Below are 27,116 nucleotides of genomic sequence, written 5' to 3' on the forward strand. Positions count from 1 at the left end.
GCTAGTCAGGAATACGCTTTGGTTTCCAATTATATCTTCTTGAATCATAAAAAAATCCCCATACTTCTTTCAATGAAAAATTTAAAGGTCATAAACAATGGCTGACATTAGCAAAAAGGACAAAGCACATTCAAGTTCCTGTATGAGACACCTAGACTCCCATTCTGGGAAGCTGTTTCCCAAATTTCAGTATTTAACATTTTTGGTAGTATCCAAAGTACTAGCCAATTATTATTATTATTTTTTTTTTACTGAGTCACTTTCCTTTATTTAAATAAATACCTTTAAGAAAGAAATTGTTCTTCATGACTTTAAAGGCAAACTACTACCATTTGCCATAAACAGGGGTAGGTAACAATGATGCACATTGACACCAAATACGTCCATCCACGTAACATCTAAAATTAGCTCACATAGGTACTGCATTGGGGGACAAAAGTCTTCTCACAGCCCCATCTGATTTCTAGGGAAAAGTGCTGGGCCATAAGACCTTGTTATCATCAATAGTTAATCTAACGTGGTGTGTGTCACACTTTATGGGGGCAAGACATGATTTCAAGAGGGACTTTACCTAACAATTGCAATCAGTGTAACCTGGCTTATTGTACCCTCAATGAATCCCCAACAATAAAAAAAAAAGAAAAAGAAAAAAATAATTAATCTAAGAGGGGAGCCACTGTATGAATAGAAAGTCATACAAAGTCATGTTTTGGAAGTAAATGCAGTCATATTCGGGTGAGAATTGGTCTTTTAAAATGTAAATGTACACAAACACATAAAGACAAAAATACTGCTCTAATTCCAGGAACCATGTACGCCCCTGAACTCACTATTTATAAACTGCAGTTGTGTTTCCTGGGGCCTAACCCATAATTCTTACTCAGGTACATCAAAAATACATCATTGATAAGTAAAAATAAGTATGTTCCTTACTGTAAATGGAGGTTCCTGCCTGGAATGGCAGGTTGGCCCAAACAGCCAAGCAGGTGCTGGAAGTGAGGCGCTATTCCTGACCAGCCTGTGTAAGCAAAGCTTTTTAAGCTGGGTCAACTCTGATTGCTTGACTTAAATGAGTAACACAAAAATAGACCTTCATATTTGGATGGATATTCCAGGTATTTTCTCCTGAAGGCTGCCAGGAGTGGCATCCGTCCAATAGAACCAGTTAGAAAAGGAAGGTGCATGTTTAAAGGTGACCACTTGCATCTGAAACTCCAACTCTGAAACATCAGCTCTAGCCTGCTCATCATCCCCACCCCCAGGGTGGGCAGAGGAAGACAGAGCCAGTCAGACAAGGCGACCCTTGTTGGTCTATCTGCCTGACTTGTAGGAAGCTGTCTGCAGCCAGGAAATGGTTTCCCACAAGACATTAGGTCCCAGAGTATGGAGCTGGCCATCACTAGGCCACTTCAAGATTTGGAAAGACAAAGTTCAGGAATGGAGTGATGCAGAGGAGGTTTGTAATGAAGGAAACTGAGTTGTGGATTGAACCTGGGGGAGCGGGAAGGGAACTAGGTGATGACCGTTTTCCAGTCCTAGATGCCAGGGGTTGAAATAAAAGCTGCAGCTACTAGGAGCAACAGGATACCCAGGGCTAGAGCGAGTTCTTGGCTTTATTTGGGTTTCTTCAAAAGCAGACTCTGTAAGCTTTCTTGTGCATGTACCTAATTTGGGAAGTGATCCCAGGAAACAGTGGGAAGAAGCAGGGATGGGAATAGAGATGAGATGAAGCCAATGATGGGTGCATTAAAGAACAGGTCATGGCTGGGGCACCAAGGTTCAGTCCTGCCGGTACACTATATGTAACACACCTGGGGTTGGCCCACCAAGGGCAAGGAAGCCCACTGAGGCTCAGTCCTGCCAGGTACACTTTATACAACACACCTGGGGTTAGCCCGTCAAGGGCCTTCACCCTTATGGGTCACTCCTGAGATGTTAAGTCCCCAGGGCCAATGGGCAGCCTGGCTGTTTCCATTCCTGAGAAGACCTATAGGCAAAGAGGCTAAGCGAGCAGTGGGCTTGGCCAGAACTGCCCACAGGCAACCCCAGGTGGGGCTGGAGTACCACTTGCTACAATCTGCTCCAGTCAAGCCCAGAGGCAAAAAATTGAAAAAGGAAAAAAATACCACAGATTCTGCATGGGACAAGTGGGGAATCGGAAATGGCCAAAGTCCAAAAATACATGCTAACATTTGATCACGCAGAAGGATCTCCACTCACATGACAAGACAACTTTCCCAGATACATAATGAAACAGAAAAAGGGGAAGGCCAAAGGAGAAGCGAGAATGCTGGGGGTGGGCAGAGGAAGACAGAGCCGGCCAGATGAGGCAACCCTGCTGACAGCATCCCCTGGGGTGGGGGGCAGAGGGGGGTGCTGAGGCCAGAGACAGAAATAAATTTTTCAGGAAGGAAAAGGAAATGCTGTTGGAATGAAGAGCCTCCAAAGAATTAGCAGCAATGAAATATTGGGAGAAATCTGATTTCAGATGCATAACCCATAGTAAACCCCTCTGTCCCACTGTCTCCTTGGCTCAGTTCTCTTCCTACTCACATGGAAACCAGCCAAGAGAAAATGTCCAAAAATGATACTCTTTGATGTTTATTCTGATTCTCCAACACACATCCTCACATGAGCAGGCACCAAAGATTCCAAAAAAGAAGCCCCACATTTGTTTAAATATTCTTAGTTGCTCTGTGACTGTGCCATGACCCCAGCTGGAAGATTTTTCCAAACATGGGACAGAAAGTCCCCAAGGGCTGGGGAAGGCATTGTTTCTGAGAGTGTTCTGGGAATGGCTGACGGACCACACTGGCCGAGCACCCCAGAAGCATCAAAACTATCTTCTTGTCTCTCCCTTCTCCCAACCCAGGGGCCTGGCCTTGTCTCATTCAGACCTCTCATGTCCAGCAAAGCCCCTGTGATGTGGGAAGGGCTGCACACATTTGCTGGACTGACCTAAGCCAGATAAGAGGTGGAAGCCAGGGAGAGCAGAGAGGCCAGCTGGACACTGCAGCCTGACAGCCTGGTCCACTCAGCCTTTCCTCAGGAAATGGGGAGAAAAGAGGCAGGGGTCCACCTCTGAAGCCTGTGCCTGGCATGGGGACTCAGGCATGGGATGGACACCTGCATCTCTCTGCAGGTGTGACCCCAGAGGCCCAGGACAGACTGAGGGTAAGCAAGAGGGTGTTGTTCAGGTCCTGATGCCCAAGGAGACTTCTGGTCTGGAGGAAGAGAGAATTCATAGTCCAGCTTAATGTGGGGCTCTGAAAGCTAGACACAGACATGGGAAAAGGAGGAGGCAGCTGCGCTGGATGGAACAAGTGGGAGTAGATGTGGCCAGGCAGCTGAGGCTGGGTGGGGACTGCAGGCTGTAGAGGGTGTAGGCAGGGGTCAGGGGGAAAGGGGAAGGCAGGGGTGCGTGGAGGGGAGGGAGGGCCTCAGGCTGCTCCCTACAGATGGCTATACCCAGGCAAGGCTGCTGGGGTGGGTACTAACAGCAGGGTGCCTCTGGGCCAATCTGAGGAGCGCCTGACAGGACAGCACGGAAAGGCCAAGTGCAGGAACCACCACGTGCACGGTATCCACGGGAAACCACTTGTGAGGATGACAGCAGCCATGGGCACATGTCCTGTGTTTACAAGGGCCTTTCTCCTTCATCATCTCATGTGACTCTCCCAACCTCCCTGGGAGGGGGTGGCACTCGTCCTATGCCCAGAAGTGTTAAGTGGATCCCCAGAAATCACAAGCCTGTAAGCAGCAGAGCCAAGATCTTTCAAACCCCAAACTCTGGGCTCTTTCCCACATCTAACAAGAGGCTAATTCAGTCAGGGCAGAGAGCAGGCCCTGATGCCCAAGGGTGGGAGTTCAATAGCTGTTCGTTAATGGACTGAAAGGCCAGAGAGACAATGGCAGGTGGCAGATCTGGGAGGGGTGGCGCTGTGGGGCTGCTATCCTGAGGGTTGGGAAGGGGAAGGAATGGCCCAGCAAGGAAGGAGCCTGCACATCAGAGAAGCCCGAGCCCTGAGCTTTATACTCCCAGGGAGTGGGCAGCTGAGGAGGCCTGCTCAGTGAAATCCTCTCAGCCCCAAATGCATTTGCGGTCTCAGACTCAGGTTTCTGGCTGACATTTAAGTGAGGAGGTGCAGGATAGGATGGGTAGTGCCCGAAAGACTTATTACTTTGATGCAGTGAGAACAACTGGAATTTTCATGAACCTGTCTGGCTTCTGTGTCTCTGACTGAAGCTGTAGGCAACAGAGACGACGGGGCTGTCCCTGCACAGGCTCAGGTGATCACTGCACACCCCGGACCTCAAAGCCAAAGGAAATTCCCCCAGACCAGGAAACAAAAGTCAGCGAGAGGAGGAGGAATGCAGGATGGGCCTTCCCCAGAACCTGCGTAGTTGAAGGGGGAACCACTGCTGGGCCAAGCTCCCAGGAATAGGGGGGAACCTGCCCGGATGGAGAATCCGGTTGGAAAGTCGTGTCTGAGCAGTCACTGCCTAGATTCCTCTCCCCACGGCCTCCTATAAAGGAAATAAATTAAGTGAAGAGGAGGGGAGCGGAGGGGAGACTCCCTCTGGATTTTTTTTAATTGTCTTGCTGTGATTGCCTATTTAAGCCCACCTGGCAGAAAGAGAAGTAAAACGCTTCACCCTCCTTAGGGGGCCCTGAGAGAAACACAGACTGAGAGCTGAGCCAGCGGTGGGGAGGGCAGGCTGGGCAGGGCCTGTGCAGGGTGATGGTGAGTGAGGAAACTAGACTTTCCAGCAAGATTTGGAGAGAGGCTGGGGGTCAGGCAATGTCATGACCACCAGGGACAGGGTCCCTGAACACCCAGCCTTCAGGGAGGCCAGCTGCTGAAGCTGTGAGGAAGAAAGTTACCTGTACGAGGGCAGGGATGGGGACCTTCCTCATCTGTGACATGGGCACAATCATAGCATCTTCTGCCACAAGGCTGTTGTGAGGAGCAATTCAGATAATATATAGAAGGACCCAGAAAGTGCACTTGGAGTGACCATCATTGTGACTGCTGTCTGTCCATCCCCCAACAGACCTGTGTGCCTGTTAATAACCCCTATATGTTTAATAGCTGATGGAAAATCCAAAGGCTCCATTATTTCACCAGAAAAGGAAAAAGAGCAACAGTGAGCTGCCTAAATTTCAGAGAGACCTGCAGCCCCAACAGTTAAGGGGCAGCCTCCCCATCCCCCCGTTGGATCTGGTTCTCTAAGAGAGAACAGAGGCTTGGGGTGATGGGATAGAGGTCAAGATGCTTTGGGTGTGAGGGGTTTCTGTGTGATCAGCCCCGGGGATGTCTCTGGATGAGGGAGGTGGTCACCTTGGGATGGCTCCTGCCACCTGAGGAGGCTGCTAGGACAAATCTCCCCAGTGAATAATTCTCTCTGGGCCAACCACTGAAGACAAGAAGTCTGAAAGGAGTCTTAGAGCAGCAGTTCTCAACCTGTGGGTCAAATAATCCTTTCACACGGGTTGCCTAAATACATCCTGCATATCAGATATTTACATTACAATTCATAACAGTAGCAAAATTATAGTTATGAAGCAGCAACGAAATTAATTTTATGGTTGGGGGTCACCACAACATGGGGAACTGTATTAAAGGGTCATGGCATTAGGAAGGTTGAGAACCACTGTCTTAGAGAAAGGGGGTTTCTGGCACACAGGGATTATTCACAGCCCCTTTTTTAGAGCTAGGCTTTCTATGGCGTAGAGGTCAAGGGTCAGGACCACTGAGCCTGCACCCCAACAGCACCCACTCACATGTGTGGGTGAAGCAGTGCTAAGGGATTTACAGGTACATTTCCTCTAACATTTCAATAATTAGTGAGTTTTCTACCCCTATTTTATAGGGTAAGAAATTGAGGCACAGAAGGGTAAGTATGGGACCAAGACTACTTCCTGCCCAGGTAGAAGGCAGCAGGCTAGAGTGAGAACAGAGGCTGGTTCTCAACCCCCGTGCTGCCTGCCTCCCTGTGACTCCTGCCCCTGTCCCCTGGGGGACCCAGGCCTGGCCGGACCCTCACCCTCTTTCAGTACTAGACTGTAGGGGAAGGTTCCACTGAGGCCTGTCTTCCTTCTCAAGATTCAGAGCACACAAATCCAGCCCACTCTCAATGAGAAGAATAAGCTTCCTGGATTAAGACGTGGGCATTCACTGGGGAGGCACACACAGGGTCTAAACACGCCCTCCCATGAGGGAAGCAGAAGTCTGCCTTAAACAGCGAAAAATCACAGAAATGAGGGGCTGTATTTCAGCACATGCTAAAGAAGGATCAAGGCCTTGATTAAACAAGAGTCTTAATATAGCCCAGAAGTGAGGCAACTCCAGTCTCTCCTTCTAAATCAGTGTTTTTCAACCTTTTTAATATCACAGCACACTTAAACCTATAGTTAAACTTCCACAGCACACTTAAATTATGTTGATCCAAAGGTAAAAAAAAAAAGTGAAAAAAAGAATATACTTACTAGCGGTGCCTATAGCTCAGTGGGTAGGGCGCCAGCCATGTACAACTAGGCTGGTGGATTCAAACCCAGCCCAGGGGTTCGAATGATAACTTCAACAAAAAAATAACCGGCGTTGTGGTCCCAGATACCTGGGAGGCTGGGGCAAAAGAATCCCTTAAGCCTAGGAGTTTGAGGTTGCTGTGAGCTATGGCACCATGACACTCTACCCAAGGCCATAGCTTGAGACTCTGTCTTAAAAAAAAAGGCTTGGTGCCTGTGGCTCAAGTGGCTAAGGCGCCAGCCACATACACCTGAGCTGGTGGGTTCAAATCCAGCTCAGGCCCGCCAAACAACAATGGCAACTATAACCAAAAATAGCCGGGTGTTGTGGTGGGTGCCTGTAGTCCCAACTACTTGGGAGGCAAAGGCAGAAGAATCGCTAAAAAGAATATACTTACTGTGCTTTGAACTTCTTTTGAAAATAATATAATTAATGATTTAAAAAATTTTCATGGCACACCTAAGATCCTCTCCATCACTGCTCTAAATCAACTTTGTGAATAAGTCCCCAGAATTAACCATCTCATAATTTTCTTCTCAAGAAGTTCTCATGTAACAAAAGCAACCATTTCTTTTTGTTTTTACTTTTTGAAGCATCAGCTGTTCCTTATCACTTGAAAGAGGCAAATTGCAAGAATTAGTAAATAAATAATAACAATATTAACCCAGGGAGATGATCCAGAAAGGCCTAAACAGAAAGTCCCCTAAGGCTCGGGGACGGGGGAGTCTTGATACTGTTGACCTTTCCAGCACTAGAGGGGCCACACAGCTATCAGAAGTGCTCTCAGGAAATGACTGGATGCTAGATTTCCTGGAGAAAGTAGGAGAAGTTAAGGGCCTTAGAAAACTTTAGTCTATCACGCAGGAAAGACCATGCAGAAAGCCGTAATGGGATGGTGGCAAAGCCCACCTGGCTTCAAACAACACGTCTGCCGATTTCCTGGGCAACAAATTAGCTGTCTGAATCCCAGTTCACTCTGCTGTAAAATGGGCAATGAGAATAGAACTCACCCACATCACAGGGCTAGCAGGAGAAAGAAGAGATTGAGTCATTTACAGTCGCAAACCAGTGAGGAGTTCAGATTAATATGTTTACCAGCACAGGGCAGGGTCCAGAAGAAGCACTAGTAATCGGGGCCTTGTTCCTGTTCTCCTGATGTTATTTGAGATCCCCACCTAAGGCACATGCTCTAATGGCCTCTACAAAGCCAGTAAAACGATTCACATACTGGTGGTCTCTCCTTGGCAGGGCGTTCTTCTACACTGCTGATTTCTCAGCTATGTAACTCCCTGAAACCTGGGTGTTTACATCCTAATGAGTTGAATCACCAGTTTCCCGCACAATTTGCCTTCAACTGGCTTTCTTGTCTTGCTTTCAGGAAATATGAAAAAATGGAGTGTATATTCTCACTGGTGGCTAGCACACTGACACTTCCTGTGTGAAAGCACGGTAATTCAAGGGCAATTCGAGAGCACAGGGAATTAAATAACTTACAGCCTAGAATCCACTCCAAACGTGACATTTTGAGGCAACTGCAAGTCAATTTCATGTGGTTCTGCTCTCCCTAACAAGTCACAACTTCAGTTAAGTAAGCAGTCAAGTAGCCCAGATAACTGCTTGGTAAAGTTTTTCCTGTTTGATGGACTGCTGCCTCTCCACTCTAATTCCATTTATTTCTCCCTGAGATGCCATGCAGATTACTGAAAAGCTGTGAGCCTCTCTTTGAGCAGGTCAAAACTCCCAGCACTGACATACTTACTCCGGGAGACTGGCTCTTCAAGCACATCAAAGGGATCACCATCCGGTCCATCCAGGGTCTTGCTCACTCCCTGTGCTGAAAACTCCCCACCGTCCCCCTCTCCAGAGGGTAAGCTGGGTTGCTTGGCAGTTGGCACCTCCTCTCTCAGGCCTGGGTTCTGGTCCCCCCGGAAAGGAGTGCTGCACATGTCTGCAGCCCCTGGGTTCTCGCTTTCCAACGATGCACAGTCCCCACGTGTGTTTTTTGCATCTCTGGCATCCTCAGTACTGTTGGCGCTGGGTGTCCAAGGGCTGCTGCCTGCCGAGTTCACAGGGCAGTGGTACTGAGGTATAACACCTACAAACTTCAGGCCCCGATTTGCGGCCTCCTGGACCTGCAAGGCAAACAAAATGATGGGAACCAAGTGAATAGGATGGTCTGACAAAGGCACAGACAGGCAGCATGCAGAGACCTCCTGAGGTCCCTGAGGATCTCTGTGAGCGTGAAGAATGCCAACATGGCAGAGGCTCCCCATCCTCAGGGCACTTGCATCTCACCCTGGTCCAATGGAGACCGATGCATGGGCATATTCTTTAAAATTCTGTTGTCTGATGTAAAAATAACATGTTTGGCTATGAAGGGTTGGCATCACACTGTATTAGTCCCTATTTGCCTTTTTTAAAAGAGTCTGAAAAAAAAAAGGTTCTAAAAGAATAAGCTAGAACAAATACAGTTTGAAAGAGGAAGTTCATTTTCATTTTGGTAAGTTTATTTTTCTGTCATCTTTCTTCTGATGAATCACCTACTTCCTGCCCATCGGACTACTATATAAATACAGAATGTCTATACAACCACATCCTAACACCAGATGGCATTTTATGACCCAAAGAGCTTCCTTTTTTAGACAATAGTTTTGGCAGACAAGAGAGAGGTAGGGAAAATCCCTCCTGTGTGAAGGCTGAGAGGAAATCTGATGGATACCCGCTCTGCTCTGTAGAACTTTCAGGCCTAGGGAAAGAAAAAGGAGCCCATAGACTGCGCCCAGCCTATGGCTATAGGCAGAATCTTGGCTCTCCAAGTCCTGGCATATACCACCCAGCATAGGAAACAAGGTAACTGTTCCCTCTCATTCCCTGTGCCTGCAGGATAGGGGATGCCCATTCACGTAGAGTACTGGGGAACTCTCCCTAAAAATTAGTCCCAAGCAATTGAATTTGGTACTCAAAATTTGAAAGAAAAACTGAAGGTAATACCCTAATAAAATCAAGTAAGAGCCAGCCAAAACTAGACGGTGAGTATTAGGGGACTTTCCAGATAAGATGCTCAAGTCGCTTTATAAATAAATAAGATACTTGGAGACCTCAGAGCTGTCTAAATCTTAGTCACCATCCCCTAAGCAGCACTGAGGGCTCTGCAAGGATCACCTACTGACATCTGAGTATTAGTTTCATTAGCATGGAGCTACTTTCCCTAAAGAAGAAGCGATTCTTGGTAAGTCTCCTCAGATGAAACACCCTAAAGTTTAGCATGACGTCATTTTAGTTTCACACTGCACATTCCATTAAAAAAAAGTCCAGGGCACTTGCAAATGTGCAGTCTGGTCTTTCTATAGTCTAGCCTGCATCAGACAACAATAACAATAATAGTAATAATTATCATATGGTGTAGACCTACATGCCAGCCACCGAACTAGGCATTTTACATAAGTAAGTTACTTGTTTAATATTTCCAAGATCCTACATGATATCATTATCGCCATTTCAGAGGAGGACACCGTGGCCCAGAGACATTAAAACCACAAAGCAAGTAGTGACTTGCCAAAGTGCAAAGTCAGGTCTGGCTCGGGTCAAAGCTCATTCTCTTAACCACAGGACCAAGTAGACACATCTCAAGGCATCAAATACATACATGTCCATAGGCACGTACTGATATGTGTTCACTCACCTGCCCACAGTTGGCTCAATTCACTCTTCAAAAGTTAAAACATAAAACATGCTTAAAGTCATTCTTTTCATTCTGAAAATTCACTTTTTACTCATTAATTGTGATATCTACCTATTTTGGAAATTATTCTGAAAAGATTCTAAAAGATAACATAGGCAACAAAAGTTTTAAAAGAAAAGAGAGGGGAGATAATTATAATAAAGAATGCTAGGTTAAAGAAAGCTTCTATAGGGGCCAGGTGAGGTAGCTCATGCCTGTAATCCCAGCACTCTGGGAGGCCGAGCTCAGGAGTTCCGGACCAGTCTGAGCTAGAGCGAGATTCCATCTCTAAAAACAGCTGGTGTTGTGGTGGGCACCTATAGTCCCAGCTACTTGGAAGGCTGAGGCAAGAGGATCACATGAGCCCAACAGTTTGAGACTGCTGTGAGCTATGATGCCATGGCACTCTTACCCAGGGTGACAGAGTGAGACTCTGTCTAAAAAAAAAAAAAGAAAAATTCTGCATTACAAAAGTTAGCTTTGAGCTTCCTGGCAACATATGCAAAAAGAGAAAAGCAATAGGTTTTCTAGTCCTTGAATGAGATGAGGAGACAGCTTTGGACTACCTGCTGCCACTACTGTCTTACCACAGTGAAAGCAACTATTACTGCTGAAGCATTCTGAAAAACTGGGGGCCCAGCCACAGGCCAGTCTCAGCTGGAGTCTTAGGCCAGTCTCAGCTAGAGTCTTAGAAATGGCATGAGGTTTGAGGGCTTTCAGAAAGGGATATTAACTCCTGCCTTGGAGTCCCAGATGTGTGACTACCTGGCTTGGGGAACCAGAATGGGATACATAAGTTTTCTGTGCCGCAGTTTTCTCATCTGTAGAATGGAGAGGAATCCTATTTCCCCCATTTGCTCTAAAGATGAGATACTACATAGGGCAAGTGAGCCAAAGGACAGGGCACAGGAAGGGTCCCTCCAACCTTTCTCCTTATTAGGCCCAAGCTTCTGTGGCTCGGCAGAGACAGCTGAAAGTCCTCTTTCCAGGGGAAGAGCAAGGACTCTGGACAAAAGGCATTATCTTAGCCCTCCCCTTTCTCACTGAGACTTGAAAAACTGGAGAGGCTTAGATATAGACTTCTGCCCTTCTCAACAAAGTGGACAACCATATTCCTTTGCCATATTGTACTGTAAATTTATCCTCTAGGCCAGAGGTTCTCAGAGTGTAGTTCCCAGATCAGTAGCCTCAGCAACCCCCGGTAACTTGTTGGAAATGCAAATTCTCAGGCCCTTCCACAAATCTACTGAATCAGAAACTCTAGGGGTGGGGTCTAGCAATCAGTGTTTTGACAACCCCTCCAGGCCAATTCCAATGCAGCCTAAGGTTTAAGAATCAGTTATAGAATACACATTTCATGAGGGCTAGGGTATTTTTCATCACTATGTCCTCAGAGATAAAATGATACCAACGTACAGCAAATTCTTAATAAGTATCTGTTGAATGAATGAATACATTAAATTATGAATGAGTGTGCTATGTTCCTTCTCCTAGAATGAGTTCCTTGAAAGTTGAGATGGAGACGGATTAATTTTTCAGCTCTATAATTCAACTAACATTTATTTATTTTTTCACTTTTCTTTTTTATCTTTTTAATTGTTTGGGATTCATTGAGGGTATAAATAATTAGGCTACACAGATTGCATTTGTTAGATAAAGTCCCTCTTATAATTGTGTCCCACCCCCAAGAGGTGTGCCATACACCATGACTCCCCACCCCCCTCCCCACTTGCTCATTTTCCTACCTCCCCCCTTATATTAGCTCATCTGCTGCCTTCATATTAGAATAGAGTACATGTATTAAGTCCCTAAGCTGGCCCAGCCCAACACTGTGTTTAGGTACTGGGATACAAAATAGGAGTTCCAGCCCTCAAGAAAATCCAGCCAATTATTGAAAACAAGCTATAAAAATGATTACACTAGATGTAACAGTTAATACTTACCATATTGTGCAAAAAAACAAGATTTTTAACTTTATACAGTAATATTATAACAACTATGTAATATACATATATAAACTACACATGGAAACATTCACCAAAATGAAAACGGCATTGTATTTGGGCAGAGCTGTGATTTTTTTTCTTTTTAATTTTTGTAGAGATGGGGGTCTCCCTATGTTGCTCAGGCTGATTTAGAACTTCTGGCTTCAAGTAATCCTCCCAACTTGGCCTCCCAAAGTGCTGGAGATTATAGGAGTGATCCACAATATCCAGCCCAATTTTTTTTCTATTTGTGTGTAATTTTTCAAAAGTTATTTAATAAGCATGCATATTTATTTATTTACTGAATCAAGGTCTTGCTATATTGCTCAGATTGACCTTGAGCTCCTGGCCTCTAGAGGTCCTCCATCCTTGGCCTCCCACAGGATGAGTCACCATACCTGTGTACATGTTACTTTAAGAATTGAAAAAGGTAGGGCGGTGCCTATGGCTCAAAGGGGTAAGGCACTGGCCCCATATGCTGGAGGTGGCGGGTTCAAACCCAGCCCCAGACAAAAAAAAAAAAACAAAAACTGCAAAAATAAGAATCGAAAAAGGTAAATATTTTAAAATTTTGTTATACAGGGTAATAAATGTAGTAATGTATGTAAAGATCTAGAAATAAGAGCAATAAAACCAACTGTTTCTGCCAAAAGGGAGGTTGAGAAAAGTTTCTCCTAGTGGGTTAGTCAGCGCTATAACAAATAAGTTTAGTACAAGGAAGAGGAAAGAAGTGTGACAGAACTGGAGCATGCATGCCCCACCTTAAAGCATTCATATTTTTTTCCCCAAAATACTATACTAGACAAAACATATTTGGGAACCAATTCTGCAGAAGACTTTGAAGAATGAATAAGAAGTTCACTAGAGGGCAGCGCCTGTGGCTCAAAGGAGTAGGGCGCTGGTCTCATATGCCAGAGGTAGCGGGTTCAAACCCGACCCTGGCCAAAAACTGCAAAAAAAAAAAAAAAAAAAAAAAGAAGTTCACTAGATACATGAAGGAAAAGGAGAAGGGCGATACATGTAAAGGAAGCACGATCACGGGGGAAAAGCCTAATCACGTGTAACAGGCTGGTGTATGGAGGGTATTTCTGGAACATGACAGGAGAAGCCAGGAGTGCCCCTAACTGAGACTGGACTAGAAGGATTGGATACCATGCCGACAAAGGCTCTGACTTCACCCTGTAAGCCAGCATATTCCCAACTCTCCCGCCATAGTAACTTCAGGAGCAGAGGAGAGCAGCAGGAGTCCCAGGCCAAAGCCCAAGATTTCTTTGAATATTCAACCTTTACCTTAAACATCAATGCAAATGTTGTATACTGCATCAATAGTATTGCATAGTACCAAAACCTTTAAAAGGATGCCTAACTTAAACACCCCCTCATCCAAGCCATCCAGTTAAATTCATTATCCCAAGAAGAAGATGCATCTTTTGTGCATAAATCTTTATGTGGAGCTCTGCTTACTTCCCTTGGGTGGATTCCTAGAAGTGGAATTAATGAGTCAAGGGATATTAACTTTTCAAAGGCTTGATACAGGCTGCCAAATTGTTTACCAGAAAGGGTAAGTAATCCTTTTTTTTTTTTTTTTTTTTAACTAGAAAACCACATTTAGATTTTATAGAGATCAATATTTGGCTAAACTCTAGGGACCTTGATGCTTCTAGTTTTCTGCCTTACCCTAGTATAGTCACTTTCTTTTCTTTTTTTCATGAAGTCATTTGACTGTGTATATATAGCTAAATTGAATCCTGTTTGTTTCTCAGTGATTCATTCATGACCCCCATTGAGCAAGTATCACACATCTGATAATGGCAGGCACTAGTTCATATTCAACAGTGTTCATCCTTCACCATGAGCCCTCCTGAACTCTACACTCCCCTTGGTGACTTCCTCTACTCACATGACTTTAGCCACTAATCACACGTTAATTATTCCCCAATTTGAACCGTATAGCCCTGGCTTTCCTTGTAAGTTCAGACCTAGGAGGTGGATGATCACAGGTGAGGGGTGCCCCCCATCAACCTGGTCTCTTAAACTGGAGACACAGGCATCCTCTTACTTAGATCTTCCCTTTCTCTACTCCTGTGTATTAATTCACTGCACCCTGCCAGTCTTCTCTTCCAGTGTTTCTGGAATCTCTTTCCCATTCACCATATACCCAAGGTTACTCAACTTTACTCCCTCATCATGTCTTGCTGGACAGCAACATGACTTTAAGCTACAACATCATGGGACCAAATCATTATGGAAGAACAAACCCTGAGTGGCCAGGTGAGGTCACCTTAGCCATGTAGTTCCCCCTGGACTGTCAATGCAGGCCCAACATTTCTCCAACAACTGCAATTAGTGAAAACAAGTATAAACATGGTACAACTCTTCTACAAAGAACTTTCACATGCGTTGATTTAGACCTCAATAACAGCTTAAAGAAGAGGGAACTGGTTAAGAGAAGATTAAGTGCCAGGTCTAACTTGACAGAGCTTATCAAAGGCAATGCCTGGCTTTGACTCTGAGTATCCTAAGCCAACCTGATGCCCCTTCAACAATATCACTCTTTCCACTTTATATAATCCAGTCTATGCCCAGCTCAATACCAGTTTAAACTGAAATAAACCCTCACTTGCCTTCTTATTTCTGCTGCCTTGGATAACTATCCTACCCCAAATAATTGAAGGAGTAACCATTGCTGATTTAGGTGCCAATAATTAAATATGGCCATTTTCAACTGATCCAAGAGTTCATTCAACTGCTATATGTAAGTAAGAAAAAGCTCCATGGTAAATGTAATCAAGAATCATGAGGTAAAAATATATATACACTGCATTTTTTGAGACGGGTCTCACAATGTCACCCAGTCTAGAGCAGTGGTATCATTGTAGCTTACCATAACTTCAAACTCCTGGGCTCAAGGGATACTCCTGCCTCAGCTCCCAAGGTGCTAGGAATACAGGCATAAGCCACCACACCTGACCTTTTTTTTTAAAAAAAAAATTAGTTATACAAAAAGTCTCAACTCATTATAAAAAAATCATTCATCTTTATTAAAAATAACAACATGGGCTTAGCACCTGTGGCTCATTGGCTAGGGCACCAGCCACATACACCAGAGCTGGCAGCTTGGAACCTAGCCCAGCCCTGCCAAACAACAATGACAACTCCAACCAAAAAATAGCCAGGCGTTGGGGCAGGCGCCTACAGTCCCAGCTACTTAAGAAGCTGAGGCAAGAGAATCACTGAAGCCCAACAGCTTGAGGTTGCTGTGTGCTGTGACGCCACGACACTCTACCCAGCGTGACATATTTAGACTCTGTCTCAAAAAAAACAAACAAACATGACATTGGGATAGTTTCTGAAAATCTAGGGTAGACAGCTCATTATCCTATTTCAAAAATGAATAATCATGTTACTAATGATGAGTGCAAATGTATACTCTATGTGTGTGCCAATACACTACTTGTGTTTTATAAATCATGTATCAGTCACGGTGAAACCAGTTAGGGAGAAGCGAGACACAGGTTGGATTTAGTGAAAATGGAAGCTACCTGCGACACGGAGAAAGGACCAAAAATGCTTCCTAAGTCAACAGGAATTGGAGTGCTCACAGGTCATTCTACATGGCATGGGTGAAGGATCAGAGATAGTTTCAAACTCACTCTCTCTGAATCTAATGAGGAAGGTGTTACAGTTAATTTTATGTGTCAACTTGTGTAAACTATGGTAACCAGATTTTTGGTAAGACACTAGTCTAGGTGGTGTTATAAAGGTTATTTTTTAAAGGTGTGACTAAAATTTACAACCAGTTGGCTTTCAGTCAAGTAGATTACTCTCCATAATGTGGGTGGGCCTCATCTAGTCAGTTGAAGACTGTAGGAAGAAAGAATTCTGCTTCTAGATTGCAGCAAAGAAATCCTGCCTGAACTTTCAACCCTGACCCCAAACTGCAACTCTTCCCTGACTCTCTAGTCTGCTGGGCTATCCTGCAGATGGCCAACTTTCCAGCCCCCAAATCACACAAGCTAATTTCTTAGAACAAATCAGTTGTCTCTCTCCCACATATCCCTCCCTCAGGGACAGAGGCAGGGGAGATAAGCTAGCATAAGGCACGCTGGCTGGGGTCTCTAAATCTAAACCCGGCTCAGTGCGAAATGAAGAGATGTCTGAGGGGTCCTGAGAGACAGTGAGAGAACACGTGCCCCAAGCAGAAACAGGACAACTAGGACTTCATCTGGTACCAGTTTCAGGTTCTAGGAGAGAGACTGACGTGAGACCACGAAACAAGGTTTTCAGCCACCACCATTGCCCAGGTCAAGAAAATTTCCCCCACTCTGTTTTGAGGAAAAGGGAAGGAGAGTTACATCCATAATTGATTTATTTTCTGTAAGTTATGTGAAGAACTTAATGGAATGCCTATTACTAATAAGCTCGTTAATGCTGGGAATCAGAAACTTACCCTTTAAAAAAATAAGAATACAGAGCTGTGCTGTCCCATATGGTAGCTACTAGCCACATGTGGCTATTTAAATTTAAATTAATTTAAGTGAAATAAAACATTTCATTTCTCAGTTGCCTAAGTCACATTTCAAGGGCTTGGGCACCAGTGGCTTGCGACTACTCTATTGGGCAGTGCAGATATAGAGCATCCTCACCGAAAGGTCTATTGGATAGCACTATCGTACAGCACAACGTTATCACATAAATACTGAATAATGGAAATAGAGTATTCAGTAATGATTTCAGAGGCATATAACATGGAGTTAAGACCAAGACTCACACATACGTATGTCTCACATACACCCTAGACCAGGCCACTGGTCACTGTGCCCCTCCCTCCTAACTCATAGGTTACCACTCCAGGACAGCTGACATTTTAAAGACTTTGGGGATCCATGGCATACACAGGAGCCCATAAACAGATGCATATGACTATATGTCAAGAATAGGCACAAAAACACTGTTTTTGGTTGCACGGTTGCATGTGAGTCTTTACGGTGAATATTTTATCACACACACACAACCCTTCCCATCTTTTGTCACCTAAACTCTTGTACAGCTTTCTGAAAAGGGAGGTTCAAAAATAACATGAGTTTTAGATCCCATCTGAAGCTGCCTTTCGTTCTGACGTGTTAACAACTTAGCTTCAGGAATTGAAAGCTTTGCAGGTGCTACTGGGCATTCAGCTCCATTACGGGGCCATGAAGAAAGATCATGGGGAATTTCTGGTGTTGTGGTTTTCTCTTTTAGTGACTGAGAGGTCTTAAAGTGAGCTTCAGATAAGGAGTCTGAAGACCTAAAGCTTTAGACTTGGCTCTACCAATTGCTAGTTATGTTACTGGTCATTTCATTTGATTTATCTGAGCTTCAGTCTGCTCATTTATAAAATAGGGATAATAATATCCATTCATTCATTCATTTGTTTATTACATAAGTACTTACTGAGTAATATGCTGGGCACTGGGTTCTAGGGATACAGATGTGAGCCAAGTAGGCATTATGCCTACCCACTCAGATTTAATAAGTGTTGGTCCAACTCAAGGGGTAACTGAGAGATTGTAAAGTTAGGTTGTTCCATCCTCCTCAAACTGTCTATACTCAGCTTGAGTGACCAGTGCTTGTCCACAGATCCTCAGCAAGGCTTGGATTAAGGGGAAGAGGTATCCCTTTAGTCTCCTCTGTTTTTAGTGGTGATTTGGTGGGAAGCTTAATAAATACTGTATAAACTCAGAAAACTGCAAACTCTATTAAAAGTAAAAGAAAGAGGCAGGCCCTGAGTCCATCCTTTGGTAGCTCTCTTCAGGACAGGCATTAGTGACAAAAGGAGTTTTATTTGCCCGAATTATCTGTGTTGACTCGATTCTTAAGACTATGCTTATAATTTCTCAATTCATTGAAAATAGAATGTCTGGGAGTTAGGAGTCAGTAGGATTAAGAGAGTACTAATAAATGACCATCACTCACAGATCTTCAACTAGCTCGTAGTGCTCCTAAAAACCAACTCACCAGAAGAGCCCAACTCAGTGTCAAAAGGCTAAATCAAAGATACAAAAGGGAAGTGAACAAGGAAAGACCTGCTTATGAGGAACAATTCATTGGTCTCTCCAAGAATAACCAAGTGGCCAGCAGGGTAAGATCAAAGCTAAACTGAGGAAGACCTGTAACCAGTGTCTCCAGCACTGTTAGAAAACTTTCTCCAAGTTTTATCTCTACTTCTCTTTACTTGTTGGCATCATTCTTTCTTCCTATCACATCAGTTTTTTAAATGTAGCAAAAAATATGGCCATTGCCAACTCCTGATTTTTTCTACTAACAGCTTAGTTACTGGAGTTAGAATGTCTAGACTTCCTGGTTACTAAAAGCAAAGATCCTAGGGAAGGGCTCTGATTGGCTCAGCTTAGGTCAGATGCCCACTTCTGGCCAATCAGCCCTGGCCAGGATACAAGGTGGCTCCCATGGAAGACAGACAGCTAGACTACAGAAATTAAAAATCTCTCAGAGGAAGAATGTCAGGGCAGACAAAATATTTAGATATCTATCATTTAATATGAAATAAAATCTGAATTTTGCTCATGACTTACGTACACAAAAATGAAGAGAATATAAGCCAAATTTTGTTTTGAGACAGGGTTTCGCTCTGTTGCCCAGGCTAGAGTGCAGTGGCACAATCATAGCTCACAGCCTTAAACTCCTAGGCTCAGGGTATCCTCCTACCTCAGCCTCCTGAGCAGCTGTAACTACAGGAGTGCATGCACTACTGCACCCAGCTAATTTTTTAAAAACTTTTTGTGGAGACAAGGTTTTGCTATGTTGTCCGGCTGGTCTTGAACTCCTGGCCCCCAGTGATTCTCCCACTTCAGGCTCTCAAAGCATAAGTCAAATGTTAGATAAGGCAACTTATATTTAAGCCAAATAAAACTAAGGAAATATGTTCTTATCTCCCACAATAATGTTGATACCCAGCTAATTTTTTAAAAACTTTTTGTGGAGACAAGGTTTTGCTATGTTGTCCGGCTGGTCTTGAACTCCTGGCCCCCAGTGATTCTCCCACTTCAGGCTCTCAAAGCATAAGTCAAATGTTAGATAAGGCAATTTATATTTAAGCCAAGTAAAACTAAGGAAATATGTTCTTATCTCCCACAGTAATGTTGATACCTTTTGGTCAAAATCGTTTTGGTATCAGTGCTCTAGGTTGTTTATCTGCACAGACGTGGCATTCTTTTACTTCACAGAGGTTATCAGGTCTGTTCAAGATTGTTTATGAAGAACAGTTTCTGGAATTGCCGTTCAACTCCCAAGTCTCCCACTACACAGAGTAGTCTGTCATACACCTAATACACAGATGTACACCCAGACCACGAGGGGCACAATGCCAAGACTCAATATGTCAGAACAGACAGGAGGCACCTCCAGCAGATTTTTACTGGCCCTGCAAATCCCCAGTCTCCCTCAAGGTATGTCCATCAGCAGAATCTGGCCTATGCCGAGACCAGGATCCTGGAGGCAAAACAAAGACCTCAGCCTAAGCAAACTGCCATCCTCCAAGAGGAGGCACCGAGGAACAGAACAGGCAGGAGAATCTGTCGCCTCCCACCATGGCTGCAAGATCCCCAGGCTTCCATTAATACTCCTGCACACCCACAAAGGAAATGGGTAAATCAAACCTCAAACATTATGTTAGCAAAACATTTAAAGAACTTTCTTCATAGTCCTGTGGGAGTGAAAGAATGTGTGCCAGACTTCACCATCTGTTAGTTTTGTGCCTGCCTAAATCTGTGGTTGGTAAAATAACCCTTTCCACAGGTGGAATCTGTGCATACAGAACTGGTCTGTGGGAAGGATTCTCACAAGGAAAGACTAGCAAAAGTGAAGAGGCAAGAAAGTGCCAGAAGTTATACAGGGAAAGAGCACACACTCAGTGTATGGAAAATCCATAATCTCGACAGCTAGTCTTTACTGAGAGCTTACTACATGCTCAACACCATTTTAATGGTTGTACATCAATTAACTCATCTGGTCCCTACAATAACAAATACTATTATCTTTTTTATGCTTATGTTACAAATTAGAAAACTGAGGCACAGAGAGGTTGGGCAACTTGCCCAAGGTCATACAGCTAGTAAAGAGCAAGTAGGATTCAAACCTAGGCAGCTGGCTCCAGAGCCCCATTTTCTACTGCTGTACTGCTCAGCACTGTATTCAGTAGAATGTATCCTCCACTTTGAGCCCACTGTGAAAACCAGGCTAGATGGCAGTGAGTCTTGAATCTCTGGAGTCTCAGCTTTTCATTCTGTGGGTATTGGACTGGCATCATGGCATCTGAGCAGTGTGGCATAGCCACCCCTACCCTAAGGACAATGGATCTGCCCATAGAATGTGGTGTGGAAGGGGATGGGGGCTGGTGACAGAGGCAAGCAGGCAGAGGCCAAGAGAGTGACCAGGGGCCCGGAAGCCATGGCAGAGCTCGTGGGAGAAGTCACAGAGCTACACTTGCCATGGGAAAGGATGTGAGGGGCCATGGGAGATCCACAGAAGAGATGGCCGTCTGCTGATAGGTCAAACAACTGGTAACCCACAATTGAAAAAGGGACTGGTCTTAAAGCAAAAGGTGAAACACTGAATAAGTATGCTGGGCGGACAGGCATGAGCTGGGACTATTCAAGCAAACTGAGACCTGCGGCTAGCTAGTTCAACGCAACCAGCAGTGAGGGCCCTGAAAGCTGCACAGATGACCATACCTTCTCAGCCTTCCCCACCCACGGAGCAAGCCACTTCTTCCGTCACCCTCCTGCTACTACATCCTTGGCTTTTTCTTTGCCTGGCCCCTCCCACAAATGTCACATGCACCCATCCACCCAGGGCCATGACAGGTAAGGCTCAAGGCCTCCATCGTGGCTGTGGCCCCACAGCTGACCTGCACCCTGCCATCATTCCTTGTCCTGCGCTCCTCCTAAGGGCTTTCTCTCCTCTCCTAGGCCCCCCCTCAGCCTTCCCAGGCCCCCATCATTCTCCAGAGATGAATTAAAGAGGAAATCAGGAAGCAGTCAAGAACCCTGACCCTTTGGCCACTTCTAAATATAGTCCTCCCTCCCCTCTTTGTCCTCTGCATCAATGGAGCTTGGGCAAGGGATCCTCTTAGAGGACCCAACTCCACTAAGGACCATTTCTCTCTTTTGTATACTTGATCTCTCCCTCTCTCTAGTGGCTCTTACAATTAAATTCAAGCTATTTAAAAAAAAAAAAAGGCAAAGAAACCAACCAGCAACAGCAGAAAGTAAGTCCCCTCCACCCACCCCTGCCTGGCTGACTCCCCTCCACTCACTGTCCACCTTGTGGGCTCACCAGTACCTCTCCACAGCCATTCCCTGCCACTCCTTTGTGCCAAATCCCAAAGGCCCTTTCGATCCTCTTGGACACACCCTTCCCTGGCCTGGTCACCAGCCCCCTACATGTTGGTCTGCTTACAGCCCCACAGCAGCTAGGCTGGTCTCCAAAAGATCTGAAAGATGAAAATCAGTTCATGCTGCCTATGTTAAACTCTCCAACAGTGCTGATCTTAGAATATGATCCCAACCTGACCCTGGCCTGTACAGTCCAACATGCCCTGCTCCCTGAACTGGGCCTTGCCCACCGCTCAGGCTACATGCCACACCTTGTTCTCTCCTGACACCTTCAACTAGCCTTTGTCTTTTTATCAAAGTCTGTTCCCATCAGGGGGCCTTAGCACTCCAGATCCCTCTGTTTGGGGTGCTCTTCTCTTCAATCTCCCCATGATTGGCTTCCTCAGCTGAATGAGAGCTCCACTGAGGACAGGGACTTTGTCTATATTGTGTTCTGCTGTGTTCCCACGATCTAGAACTGTTCTTGACACATGAATAAACACTTATTGAAGAAATGAATAGGTATGAGATTAAATTTGCAGCATTTGAGGTTACCCCCACATGGAAACTTCTATGACTATAATTTGGGAAATATCCAAATGGTGGCCAATAACATTTGGAAAATGTACTCATTTGAGACTCTGAAAATTTGCTCATCATTTGCTACTCCTATCATCTTAACAGCAAAGCAAACTGAGTCCTAGAGAAATTAAGGGGGTTGTAAGGAACATCTTATTAACTAAAAGAAAAATAAAACAAAACAAAAAAACCCTTTACACTTCGGGAAAAAAGAGAGCTTTATTTCTCATAAAGGGTAGCAACCTGTTGGGTAGCCATTCCAACAGGTTGGGGAGCCAAGACTCAGCCAGAAGCTAAGCACTCGGGCTTCAAAGAAGAGACAAAGGAACAGAATTTTATACTGATCAGGGTGGTCAAATATACATTCTCAACAAGCTACAGGAGTTGTCATGAATATTCATGAAGGGAAATCAAAGGCATGTAATTGAGCTTTATCTCTCTATCCCATCCTGGCTAGGAACTCAGTTTTAAGGTGTTTCTAGGGTTCCCTTGGTCAAGAGGGGTACATTCTATCTGCAGAGGGCTTAGAATTTTATTTTTAGTTCACAGTGTCAAGAAAGCATCCCCGTTAAAATATTTGCGGCCCTTTGGTTTCTAGTATATCTCTTAATAAATCAAGTCAATCTTCCCCTCAGGGAAAAGAAAAGAGGTAGCAATAAACAACTGTTGACATTAGTACTTCTTATCAAGGTAAGAAATGCCTCACAACCCAGCATTCCCATGGGCCTTCTTCAAAAAAGGCCCTAACTGAGACAATGCTTTTCCTCAAAAAATAAAAATAAAATTTAAAAACCCATCTAGAAACCTAGAGTTGCTGAGATTGACAACCCCAATTTTATACTTTGGTAATATCAGTGACCCTGGAATTACAAGCTTGGGGCTAAAGAACCTCAAGGGCTCATTAAAACTCCTGGGAATGTTCTGGAAAACCAGCTTCAGAGTCTTCACAGAACTCAGATCTCAGCATCACAGTTAAATGAGTGAGGCAAAAGAACATAACTTTAAGGAATGTAACCAGGAGCAGATGTTTCCCTTCACACCACGCTGGCTTCACATCGAGTATTCGTGACTTTTTTTTTCCCACCACTCCCTGATTTACATAGGCTTCCAAAGCATTAAAGAAAGGCTCTTTAACAAAATGTTGAAATGGTGTGGTTGGGCACTGCTATCCCCGTTTTAACCCTTATTTTAAAAGTCTTTGTCTATTCCCAGGACTCCTGACCAACAAAATATCACAGGGTCCTAATGGCATTTGAAACTCCCATGGTAAACAAAGCAGTTAAACTAAGTACTAGGGGATGGTTTTCATTACAATGTGCTAAAGAAATGAATGTTTTATTGTTCTTTTGTAAATACCCTGGAGAACCCTGGGATGGTTTTTCTGGAAGATGGAAATCATTTGAGAGCTTTCAGATCTCATGAAGATATGTGATCCCTCTGAGTAACAAATATGAGGCTGTTGTGTGTGTGTGTGTGTGTGTGTGTGTGTGAAGGGGGGACACTCCATTACAACTGCTGAGAATTACAAATTTAAAGATTATTTTCAATGCCCAATAACCCCTGTATTCAATACCCCAACTTATCTCCATTTCTTGCCTTCATTTTTCTTTTTTATTTTTGCTTGTTTTGTTTTGTTTTTGAGACATAGTCTCACTCTATCACCCTGTATAGAATGTCATGGTGTCATCATAGCTCATAGTAACCTCAAATTCTTGGGCTCAAGCCATCCCATGATGCCAGGCTATTTTTTCTTTTTTTTTTTTTTAGTAGAGACAGGGTCTTGCTCTTGCTCAGGCTGGTCTCGAACACCTGAGCTCAAGCAATCTACCTTTCTCAGCCTCTCAGAGTCCTAGGATTACCAGCGTAAATCACCAGCCCGGCCCATTTCTTTTTTAATGTATTTCAAAGTTCTCTCTTGAAGAAATGAACTGAAAATGAAGGTAGCATACCTGAATTCACATATGTTGCAGACTGTATTTTCCAAAGCCACAATAATCTGTCTTGTCCTACTTGGTCTGCTGGAACCTTGTCATTCCCCCATCAAGTTGAGCAGCCTATGTCCCATCTACATGAACCACTATGGGTCTTGGTGATGGCCTCCAACAATGAGTAAGGTGACATTTGAGGCCTAGTCATAAAAATTCTGTAAACTTCCACCTTGCTCTCTTGGGATGCTTGCTCTTAAATCCCAGCCAGCATGTTTTGAGGAAGCCAGAGTAGTCTGTGGAGAGGCCTACCGCCAGCACCACCTTGCCCAGCAGGTGAGAGTGCCATCTGGAAAGGAGACCCCCACACCATCCAGCCACCCCACTGACACCATGTGCAGCAGAGTGCAACCACCTCTGCCAAGTCCTGCCCAGTTTCCATCTTTATGACTCAAATAAATGACTGCTATTGTTTTAAGCCAGTATGTTTTGGGTTGGTTTATTACACAGCAATAGACATCTTTTAAAAACAGTAATCTTCACTAATTCACACCCAAAAGAAGGTACCAGACTATAGTGATTTTCTTAAACTGTAAAATCCACAATCCTTTATAAAAGATGCAGTTAGCAGCACTCAAACATGCAGAAATGTAAATAAAGACACAAAAGAGTGGGTCCCAAAGAGTGGGTCTTTAGGGAAATGATTTAACAAAGAGGGAAGGGCAATTTGTAATTAGCCTTTTGGTCTGTGATGATGCATCCAAACTGGTGGAACAAGGAGGACCCTCTAGGTGAGCAAACACTGCCCCTGCAGCTTGGCTTACATTATTAATCAGCTTAGCAAACGTGTAGGCAAACTTACACTCAGCTCTTGTTTATCACAAGTTACAAATGTGCAGAGCATGAATTAATGATGATGTTTTACTATTTAAGAGTGGCACAGAAGGATGCCCACATTCCCAGGCACCGCTCGAGTCAGAAAGGGTCACAGACACTCCCGTGCTTAAGGCTTAGAGAAAAATAACCATCTGTGTTACTCTTAAGGCATCATAAAGAGAAGCCCCATTGCCCTCTGGGGAATAGCTCAGAAGACACAGAGTAGACACAGCATCTCATTCAAAATAGGAAGTCACTGAAAAGAAAATTTCTATGCCAACTGAACAAGAAATAGCTCCGTCAAAAAACTAACTTTATTTCCACCAGGAATATATTTAAACATTTTCTTTTAAAGTTTTTCCATCACTTCAGGTATTTTCTAACTTCTATTCCCCTGTATCTTCCACATCACATTTTTCTTTCGGAAATTTCTTTCTAAAAGCTTCTATGACTGTTTCTGCCCAACAGCATCCACTGCCCCCCTGATAGCATCTCTACTGCCCCACTGACAATATCCTTACTACTCTACTGACAACATCTCTACTACTCCATCCATAACATCCCAACTGCTCCACTGACAACATTCCTACCACCCTGCCAATAACAACTCTATCACCCCCACCAATGACATTCCTTCTACCCCTGTCCCCTCCATCAATAACATCCCTACTACCCACCTACCCCAGCCACCTTTCCAAACCCAGGAATGTTGCTATCAGGCCAACAGAATAAAGATATAGACTGATAAGTAATTATTAGATGGCAAACACTGGTTTAATTCTATTTTTACCATTGCTTAGGCTAAATTTATTATAACGAGTTATTCAAATAGGCCTTTGGTCCAACATTTATACCCTGGGTTCCTTCTACATATTACAGCTTCACCTCCACAATGGGAATCTGTTTTGCATTCACTTAAATACTTAAGAAGTCAAAAGTGATCCAACAAATTAATCACAAAATTAAGAAATGTTCTCACAACAGATTTTTTCCACTGACGTGTCAGAAGGCAATGTTTGTAACCTTAAAAGACAAAGGAAAAATACTTTTAAAAATAACAGCCCTTATACTGAGCTTCAGTTACAGTTGTTAGTTAAGGGGGAGGACAGTAGCAGTTACCAATCAATCAACGAACATTGCAATATGGTGTGAAGAGCAGAGGGACACGAGGTTGTGCCCAGTAGAATTCACAAAACGAGGGCATTTGGCACCAAACTCAAAGAGTCAGCTAAGGCTCTTTGATAATAAGGGGGAAGTCATTTAAAAGTTGGATTGACCATAAAATCATAGAATATTGGAGCTATAGGAAATTTTAGAGATTATCATTCTAGTGCAAAGGCCTAATTTTATAGAGAAAACCAAGAATTAACCAAAGGGATGTCCCCTGCCCAAATGGCTACCTAAGCTGAAATCAAGAGGAAATTCTGAAATGGGGCTTTTAAAATTCCAGATTTCTCCTCCAAGAGGCAAGTCAGTTTTAGCAAAGAAGTATCTCAAGTCCAAGTGCTTTGTCCACCCACCCCTGAGCCCCACCCAGCAACTTTCACACCACTGGGATCCTAATGGGATCTGGCTCTCTGAGTGGGAATTCTCCCAAAGGCAGACAAGGGGAAAACCTTAAATGGGCTGTAATCCTGTCACAGTAATTCTCAAAATCCTCCGAAAAAATTCCACATAATCACAAGCAATAAAAACGAAACCTTCCAGTGTCAGGGGAAGATACAGCAGGCAGCCTAACTGCTTGCCAGGATAAACTCTACTTCTCAGATGAGACACCCCACCCTCCACACGCCGCAAGCTTAGCCCAAATTCCCACTTTTATTATCTGTGCTGGATCCCAGACAAATACCGCAGACAGGAGGCATCACTGAGGGGGGGATGTTCAGCACCTCTGAACACACAGACGGGAAAGTTCAACCTGCACTGCAAACCCGTCATCTGCCACATGTGTTCACTGACAGTGCATAATTAGCACTCAAAACATGTTCCAGCTCATAAAAAGTTTATATATATATATATATATATATATATATATATATCACTTTGGAAACTTTCCTGGAGATAACAGCAAATTTCATATTTGTAAACGTGTCTGCTGGGAAGTATGAAGTAGAAACAGGTGACATCTA

General features: G+C 44.1%; 1 protein-coding gene across 1 annotated transcript in view; it reads right to left on the bottom strand.

The window, feature by feature from the left end:
* The window catches only part of RFTN1 (raftlin, lipid raft linker 1), a 225,983-nt gene that overhangs the window by 64,900 nt on the left and 133,967 nt on the right, over positions 1-27,116 (bottom strand). The window contains exon 5 of the mRNA XM_053599736.1: positions 8,290-8,662. Coding sequence (XP_053455711.1) covers positions 8,290-8,662 — 373 coding nt within the window. The remainder of the gene's footprint in view (positions 1-8,289; positions 8,663-27,116) is intronic.

The sequence above is a fragment of the Nycticebus coucang genome, chromosome 8 (assembly GCF_027406575.1).
Source record: "Nycticebus coucang isolate mNycCou1 chromosome 8, mNycCou1.pri, whole genome shotgun sequence".
NCBI lineage: Eukaryota > Metazoa > Chordata > Mammalia > Primates > Lorisidae > Nycticebus > Nycticebus coucang.